The sequence below is a fragment of the Melopsittacus undulatus genome, chromosome 6, assembly GCF_012275295.1.
Source record: "Melopsittacus undulatus isolate bMelUnd1 chromosome 6, bMelUnd1.mat.Z, whole genome shotgun sequence".
In the NCBI taxonomy this organism is placed as follows: domain Eukaryota; kingdom Metazoa; phylum Chordata; class Aves; order Psittaciformes; family Psittaculidae; genus Melopsittacus; species Melopsittacus undulatus.
The window spans coordinates 39,503,903-39,513,310 of NC_047532.1; the positions used below are offsets into that span (position 1 = coordinate 39,503,903).

The 9,408-nt window shown below is 52.5% G+C and overlaps 1 protein-coding gene across 1 annotated transcript; it reads right to left on the reverse strand.

Moving 5' to 3' along the window:
• Nucleotides 1-1,426: 1,426 nt before the first annotated feature.
• On the reverse strand, nucleotides 1,427-4,334 carry SLITRK3 (SLIT and NTRK like family member 3). The gene has a single exon (XM_034064076.1). It carries the CDS (start codon nucleotides 4,332-4,334, stop codon nucleotides 1,554-1,556), a length of 2,781 nt encoding a protein of 926 aa, XP_033919967.1. The 3' UTR covers nucleotides 1,427-1,553.
• Between the last annotated feature and the right edge of the window lie 5,074 nt (nucleotides 4,335-9,408).

Here is a 9,408-nt window from a genome sequence, read left to right on the forward strand (position 1 = left end):
ACCGACTGTGACGCGGGAAACATGAATGTTTAGAACCACGAATGTGCTTCAAACTAGAGAACACCCCCTCTGCTACCAGCACTCCAAAGAACCAGCACTCATGCAAGCCACGCCACTCAAGGTCACGGTCCTAATTTTACTGCCAATTTTTAAATGATACGGGACAGGCTATGAGTACTGCAGAAAGTGGGAATAGGGATTGCAAATCATTATTTAAAAGTCTCGGGTGGTATCTTGGCAAGAGAAGCTGTACAAGGTTTTTCTCTGTTAACATCACAGTGCATTGAACTGCTATTAATAAAATAGCTCTCAAGGTTAAGGTGGGGAAGAAAATCTCAGTAGGGGGAAGTTGAAGTTTCAGTTCAAGCTTTGTATTCCTATATATATATATACATGAAGGTATATATATATATATTTTTTTTTCAAAACATTTTATTAGGAAAGCTATACCAGACGCATCACTGTACAATGATTAAACATTACCTTTACAATTTATATCCACTTGAAATTACAGAATAAATATATGCACATTGTTGTACCTCTGTGTGTGTGTGCGTGCGTGTGCGTGTATGAGAAAAACATTAAAAGTGCTTCCTACAAAGCCATTACTGACAGGTGCCCAGGAGCTTTTTTTTTTTCTTTCTTTCATACTCTTTTTCTGTATAATTGCATGTTGCTTTTATTAGGAAAGTGCGGATGTCCTCCAAAAAAACTATGGCGTCATGATGAAGTGTCACTGAGAATCCCCGAGGTGTGTGCGCCACGTGCTCCCCTCCTTCGGGCTGCTCAGCCCCGGGGGTACCCCGCCAGCCCTCGGAGTTCCCCTCCGCGGCCCCCGGCGCCGGCTCCCGCGCTGCGCAGCGGGACTGAGCTGGCGGTGGGATGGCGGTGGGGGTGCGGGTGGGTGTGCGTGAGAGGGAGGGAGAGAGACGAGTGAAACATTCGAGCAAGACCCTCCCCTCCCTTCCCTCTTGCAGTTTCCAGGCATGCAGCAAACTGCACTCGTTTGCTTCTTTGCATTTTTTTTAAATAAATATACAGAATCTGTGCCATGATGGGCTAGAAGAAAGCAAGCCAGAAAATGCCATCTTCCCTCCCCCTCCTCTCCAAGGGAAAATATAAAGGAAGTTTACTGCAAAGAAAACAAACAAACAAAAAGACCCCCAAAGAAACTAAACCAATCAAAAACACGTCAACAAGCCCCATTCCCCCCCCCAAGAAGCCCCAAAACAAACCCGCAACCAAAAAAACCAAAACCCTACCAAAAATAAATAAATAAAAAAGACACACACATTGAATTTTCTTAATCAGGATTCAATACAAAGATCCCCGATAATAATAATAATATACCTTAGACATGGCACAAAGTCTCAGTTTCAATATAAAAAATAATGATTGATTAACATCTGCTGGCAAAAGTCTGCGAAGGCACTTCATCGATTAATGATCTGAGAACGGGCCTTCCCCGCGGAGCACACATCTGGCGGGAAAGAGCACACAGCTGTATCCTCGACTCGCTTGCGGCGGTGCCGGGGCGGGCGGCAGGACGGCGGTCAGAATCGGTACGTGGTCTTCTCCAGGACTTCGAGGTAATCCGGCTTGGTTTGGAGTTTGGCCCTTAACTCGAGGTATTCGCCTGTGGGAGTTTGGTGGTCTGGGAAGCCCTTGCCGGCCGCGAAGAGGAGGGTTTCTTTGAGCCTGGCGTCCTGCTGGAGGTCCGGGTATTGCATGCCAGGGGGATGGACGTGCAGTTCCTTTAGTTTGGGCACGGTGCCGTATAGGCAGTCCACGAAACCCACGGCGAGGGGCGGCGGGCGGTCGCGGTCCCTCGGGGCGCCTCCTCCTGTCGCCGCTCCGAGCCCGCCGCCGCCCGCCGCCAGCCCGCCGCCCGCGGGGTGCTGGGGGTGGACGGCAACTATGGTGTTGAGCTGCGAGCTGGAGACGGCCAGGCTCCACTCCTGCTCCTTCTCCAGCAAGGTGCGGTAGTTGGTGCCCGGGTCCTGCGCGGCGGCGAAGCGCTCCCCGCCGCCCCGCAGCAGCTCAGCCGCCTCCCCTCCACCGCCGCCCGCCACCTCCTCCTCCTCCCGTGGCTTGTAGATGGGGTTGTTGCACATCTGGGTCACCGGGTGCGGGATGTAGTCGTAGACGTGGCCCGCCGGGGGCGCCTTCTCCGGGGAACATTCCCTACCCCCCGAGCTGCCCCCACCGCCGCCCTCCTCGAAGAGCCGCGGGCAGCGCAGCGGCACACCTCCCAGGTCGGCCGCCTCCCCCTGCGGGCCGCGGAACGGGAGCTTCCGCCGGCGGCGGCGCAGCACGAAGGCGAAGAGCCCGGCGGCCACCAGCACGGCGGAGAAAAAGAGAACGAGGAGGCTGAGGATGAGGACGGAGAGAGGGACAGCTGCGGCGGCCGGCGGCAGCTCATAGGCGGCAGCGCCGGTGGCGGCGGGCGGCGGAGGGGCGGCGCGGGGCGAGGCGGCGGCGGGGCGGAGGGCAGCCGGGCAGAGCGCGGCCAGTTCCAAGGAGCGCAGGTCGCGGCGGGCCAGGGCCTCGGGGCTGGCGCACAGCACCTCGCCCACCACGCTGACGGAGCTGAGCGCCTCCAGCCACTGCTTCAGCGGCACCAGCTCGCAGGTGCAGTCCCAGGGGTTGAGCTTCAGGTCGATCTGGACGATGGCGTGGAGGTGCTCCAACACTCCTGCCACCGGCAGTGCCAAAAAGTGGTTGTTGCGCAGGTTGAGGCGGGCCAGGGAAGTGCCGGCGAAGGCGTCAGTGGGCAGGGTGCGGAGCAGGTTGTCGTTGAGGAAGAGAAGCTTCAGGTTGGGCATGAGGCTGAAGGCCGCCGGCTGGATTTCCCTGATCAGGTTGTACTCGAAGTACAGGTAATGCAAACTCTGCAGGCCCCGGAACATGCCAGGGGTGAGCCTCTCGATGTCATTGCCATTCAGATACAGGCTCTTGAGATTCGGCAGGTTGATAAAAGCGCCATCCTGCACGTAGGAGATCCGGTTGTTCCCCAGGTGCAAGAGATCCAAGGAGGAAAAATTCCAGAAATCGGAGCGGTAGATTTTCTGAATCAAATTCCCACTCAGGTACAGCTTCTTGGCGTTCAAGGGCCTGGGCAGGAGCTCGGAGATGTTGTGAAACCCTCTCTCCTTGCAGTTGACTGTCAGGCCCAGGTCATTTATGTGCAAACTGCAAGAGCAGCCAGTCGGGCAGATGATGGGTATGGGGGGCCGGGTCTGGTAAGCAGCCACTGGTGGCTGGTTTGGCCCAGGGTATAGGCTGCGGGATGTCGGGGGAGGCCGGGGCGCCCTGGGCTGCTTGGTGGGTTTGGGCTGCTTGTTGGATGTTTTGTACTCAACAGAGGAAGCAGTGAAATGGAAGGAAGACAGCATGGAGGAAGGCTTCGTAGGCCACGCATTCTCCTTGCTGGACGACAGCTGAGGGATGCCTAGGCTGGCTTCCACCTCAGAGTCAGACAGCATGGGACAGAGCTTACTTCTTTTGATTTCCCGCAGGTCCTTTCCATGGAAGTGGAAGGGAGTCTCACAGGTGATGTCCCCAACCAGGGCAGTATAGGGGATGCGCTCCAGCCAGCTCTTAAGCTGTACAATCTCACACGTACAGTTCCATGGGTTCTCCTCCAGCTGGATCTCCATCAGGCTCCTGCCAATATGGTCCAACATCCCACGATAGGAAAGGACTTTTAGCCGGTTCCCACGCAAGTCCAAGTGGGTTAAGGACACAGACTTAAATAAGTTGGTGGGAAGCATGGGAATAAGGTTGTCATTTAGGATGAGGACCCTCAATTTACTTAGGTTTCGAAATGCCCCACTTTCAATCCGTTTAATGACATTATAATCTGCCTGCAGATATTCCAGACTTTCCAAACCTAGGAAAGTGTCATTCCTGAAAATGTCCAATTTGTTTTCGTGCAAATACAACCTCTTCAGAACTCGGAGCCCATTAAAAGCCCCTGTCTGAATGTCCTGCAGTGCATTGTTCCCAAGGTTAATAGACACAGCATTGTTCAAGTGAAGAAAACTATTGGTGTACAATTTCCTCATGGAATTCCTCTGCAAATAAAGTTTAAAAGGTCTCGACCATGACTGTGTTATCTGACTAATATTTATAAATCCTTTGTTGTCGCAATGTATATGGAAAATGCTCTCCTTCACTTCACAGTAACATGGATCAAAGCAGGGCTCATCGAGTTCCTCTGAGTCCTCTATCAAGGGAATTGGTGTAGTCCATGCTAGAGCAATTGTGCTTAGAAGAACTATCCACAACATCCTTCCTTTATGAAGTGTCTCTGCTGTGAAAGGTTTCATCATTTGTTGATGTTTACAAAACTGCAATGGGAAGAAAAATGCAGATTTCAGTATTTTTGTCCTGCCTCACTCCTTTTCCTAAGCCCCTACCTGCTAGACTTGTGTTAGGCTCTTGGAAAGTTCAGCAATTGTTGAGCAGATATTCACAACGAACTCTAATGCCTTGCCCTGATTTATACTTAAGAGATGTTAGACGGTTTAATCGCACGGTATCAGCCACCCTTATCTCCCCCCTCCCCTCCTCTTTGGTAAATGCCACCTATAAAGAGAGGACAGCACATGTAGATCCACATAGCGACATTGAGCACACAAGCTGGGCATGTTGCATCTTTACATGTTTTACACCGTAGGACCAGGGATTAGGACTACACATATTTGATACTCATTTGCAATTTTAGCTTTGTAGCCATCACAGCCCGCATCGACTACAGGGGGAAATACAAGTGGGTAGATTTCTCCAGTGTCGCACCACATCTTTCATACATGTAAACTGCCAAAGTTATTGAATCTCAATCCTCAAATCTTTCTCCCTCCCGACTCAATATATTCCATAATGTAAGTTCAAAGAAATGTGCAAGGTTTGTTGATTTCCCTGGCAAAAGGGTTCCCTTCATAAATCCCCACAGTATCATCTTTAAAATAGTAAATGGTTAACAACACTGATTTAAAAGAAAATCTTCCCCTTTCAGATGCACCAATGAATTAATGCAACTGGTATATTATCAGATAAATACATACCACATATTAGTCATTTTAGCTGATTAAAGCATTTAGAGATGATTAATCTTTCTAAAGCACATACCCATGCGATCAGCAGATCTAAAGGGAAGTGACAGCTAACGAGGCACCTAGGATTGAAGCGCTCAGCCTGCCTTGGATTAAGGTATTCTGCACCCCCAGGACCAAGCAAGAGACCCAGTTAAAAAGCTGAAAGTGGAAGAAAAATATAGCTTGACACTTACCAGCTGATAAATTATCTATTCTACTATATACATTTCCGAATGAAGACACCATTCTTCTTCAATCAGATGAAAATAATACTGTACTAATGAGGTGCAGCTCCTTCAACATATGGTTTCACCCTTCCTTTCATAGGTATTTTTAATGTATGGGCACAGAGAAATGCTAAGGACGGTAATAATAATGGCAGTGATGCAACCTTCCTTGAATCTCTGAAATGCCCATTAGAATTATTCAGATCTATCGTTGCTTTTAGTCTTAATCTTTCAATAGAAAAGGTCTTTTTTTGCCTTCCTCGTGAAAGAACTAGGAAAATTTGCCCCCCATGCACAAACTTAAGAGCAGAAAGATACATTAAGGGAAGAGAAATGCCAGAGGAACAGAAATCCTTAGGATCAACTTGCAAATGAAACCCTCCCCTGTGGGAAAGAGGAGACGGTTGAAAGCATGAAAAAAGAAATACCCCTCTGCAATTAAAACCAGCATCTAATTGGGGAGAGAGATGAGAGCTATATTGCAGTATAAGTCTTTCTGTCTCCTTTGCAAGATATTAGCCACTTAAGTTCTTCCTCTTCTGCAAGGACTATAATAAAAAAAAATAAAGAGGATTATTATATCTTCTTTTTGGAAGAGGGGGTGTCTTTAACCCTAGGTGGAAACAAAAGGATCCAGAAAGGTTGTACTTACCGGTTTGCAGGAGAGATTTTAGCACATCGTTACAAAAAAAAAAAAAAGAGTGGAAGGGGGGGGAAAAAAAGAAGCTCGAGTTTAAAGATTGCTGGTTTCTCCCTGTCTCTCCCTCTCTGTGTCTCTCTCCCTCTCTCTCTACTCCCGCTGAAGCTGAGGCAAAAGATAAAAAAAAAAAAAAAGGAAGAAAAAAAAAAAAGCAAGCCTGAAACGTGCTGGGAATGCAATGAGCCCCTCAATGATCTTCTTTAGGATGCAGAGCTGCTGTTTGGCACACTCAATGGAGGAGGGAGGAGAGGGGCTGCTGCAGGCTCCGCCGCCGCCTTCCCCGGGCCCCAGCAGCGCGGAGCGGGCGGGCTGGGGCGCGGCGGAGGACCGCGGGCTGCTCGCCGCCTCCGCGGGTGCGTGTGTGTGTGTGACTGCGTGTGTGTGTGCGGTGCTGTTGTTGCCCTGGATCAGGCTTTTCCACGTCATGAAAATGAGCTTCAAGAAGGGGAACAAATGAAGGGGGCGCGCTTGGCATCAGGTCGGGGGCGCGCATTTGGGAAGCCCTGACTGTACATTTTTTTTTCCCTGCCTTATTTTTTTTCCTTTTTTTTTTTTTTTTTAAGGGGGAAGGAGGGGGCTGGTTGGCGGAGGGGAAGGAAAGTGGGAAACGAGCAGGTGGGGGAGGAAAAAATACAAGAAGAATCACAGAGGCAAAAGCCGCCGGGATGGGTCACAATTTACACGCTCCCCGCTCTAGGAAAAAAAAAAAAAAAGAGAGAAAGGAGGGGGAGGAAAAAAGCCCAACTCTGAAGAAAATCAAAGATGCTGTAACTGCAAGCGCCAGCTGAGCTGCCGGAGAGGAGGGCGGCCCAGTGGGCTCCGGCGAGGGGCCACGGGGTCCAGGCCCGGCAACCCGGATCTCCCCGCTGCTCCCCGGCGCCTCCTTCTCTCGTTCCTCTCCTTCCCTCCCGTCCCGATGCCGAGCCGCGGCTCCAGCCTCGCAGCCTCCCCAGGAGCCAGAGATCTCCCGCCCGCCACGCAGGCGAAGCTAAAATTCACGGGGGAACCGACCCGGCACCGTTAGCATCCTTCCACCGCGGAGTGTGCGCGGAGGCGAAGGACCGCGCCCGCGGAGGGCAGTGCCGCCAGCCGGTATCTGCCCGCCCTGGGAGCCGGAGGCAGGTAACAGAGCTGCGCGGGGAGATGCGTGGAAGAGGCCGGCGGGGGGGGGGTGGATCCGCGGAGGGGGGCTCAGCGGGGGCTTGCGCGGGCTCGCTCGTGGCTTAAAGTTGGAGGGTGAGATGCGCCGGCGGGGTGTCCGGCTGAGGGAGTTGGGGGGACTGCGGACTCTGTCCTTTCCCCCCACCCCGCAGGTCACATCCCCGGACGGGAGAGGAGGTCTGTGGGCAGGGTAGGGAGGTGCCCCCGCGATGCCTCCTGCATCTCCGCCGTTCGCACACGTCCTTGCGCACCCGTGAGTGCATCCCCAGGCAGGCACACCGTTGCACACTCATCCCAGGCACACGGATGCGCGTATCGCCACGCTCAGCGGTGCCGGGAGGTTGCGGGACCCGCGTAACCCCCTGGGGCAGCTGGCGGCACTCACCGCCCTGCTCCCCGCCGCTCTTCTCCCTCCGCGGAGCAGGGGATGGATCGGCCGGGAGGAGACTTAACTGGAATAGCTGCTCGGCAGCCAAAAGTTGACGGGCAAAGCTGCAGGTGCAGGGGGGAGAGCCTGGGGGAACCCTCAGCCTCAGGCCGCCTCGACGGCGCTCTCCGCTGGCAGGGGGGCTGCCTTCGCGCCCGCGGACATGCATCATCTTTCCCAGCCTCCGAAGCTCCTTTTTACTGGTGCAATATGGACCCACAGCTCCCTCCTAATTAAATTGCTGCATCATTCATTTTCTGACTCGGGAACAACATGGGGTACCAGCAGGCAACATGCACCTGACCCCCCTTTTTAAAATAAAGGGGGAAGGGAAAAAGGGGAAACCACAACAGCTTGTTCTTAAACCAAGCTCGCACGGCAGCTTTAGCAGCAACTAGGAGAAACGACCTCTGCGCTGTTTCGAGGGAGAGAGGCTTAGATGGCACCCCCCCCCCGCATCCCCGCTGCTGGGCCGAGGAGGCGGGGGCCGCAGCCGCGTCCTGCGCTGACCTTGCACTGCCGCTTTCCCCGGTCGGCAACTTTCCGAAATGCACCCGAATGAAAAGCCCGTCCTCTTCTCCTAGGCTCCTGTCTTCAAGTTTTGCCGATGGCCTAGGGCGGGGAGGAGGCAACGTATCTGGGCGGGGGGTTGGGGTGTGACCCTGGTATGCAAAGCAGCCAGCGCTGCAGGGCTCCTGGTTCCCCCAGAGACCCCCCTCCCCGCCCGGTCGTTGCCCCGCCACGCAAGGCAGCCCTGAAGGATGTCCTCGGGGAAGAAGGAGGGACGTCGCCCCCCAACTCCTGCTGGCATCTCTTATGTGCACAGCAGTTTGGCAGCGAGATGAAGAGGAGATCGCAGCTCACCACAGAGGCGTCTCTCTCCAGGTTTGGCAGGGATGACAGACCTGTGTCCCCTTCTCCTGCCAGACAGGAGACAGAAATCACGGTGGGCCACTCCCCTTCATCTCCCCTAGCCCAAGCGGCTGACAGCCTCCCTGCCTCTTGTCCTTTTTTCGACACAACCTGCTGAGAATAGGATCAATGTGAGAGTGATTGGCAGGAGCTCCAGCTAAAGGTATGGTAGACTGGTGTAACCAAGGTTAGGACGTCACTTGGTTATTACTACTACTACTAATTATTATTATTACTATTAACAAGTGACGTCCTAACCTTGCAAGACCCTGCCCTGGAAGTGCGGAGTCAGGAAAGATACATGTCATCTGGGTGAAAGGCTGGTAGGTGCCCTTCTGGCTGCCTCTTTCTAGCCTCAGCTGTAATTACTGAAATGCACCTTTTACCTCTGGCGGCCTTGTGAATATAAGGGAGAAAGAAGCCACAGATAATTTGTGGGGCAAACTACGAAACAATACTTGAACAATTATTGTACCTTTCTGAAAGTACCATCACAGCATTATATTTCCACTGGAGGTGACCATTTCCCCCACTGCAGTTGTTGCAACACAGTCATTTAGCGCTTCATTTAGTCTGCAGTGTAAACCAGTCCCATTCCTTCCCAACAGAAGTGTTAATGATTGAGAGAAAGAGGGAGTTTTCTTCCAAAGCTCACCCTGCCTGTCCAGAAAGAAATGTTCTGATCTTTAATAGTCTCTTCTGTCTCAAGCAATCTACGGTAAGGGCATAAGCAATAAATAGTGCAAGGGCAAGGGAAACTCTCTTGTAATTGTTATAGATGGGAGCTGCTTCCTGGCTCTTTTGTTAAAGCTAAGGAGTAGTTTAGAGGTTTTGGATCTGAGGAATGTTTTGGATGCAGTCAGTTCCTGGGCTCCAGCTGCA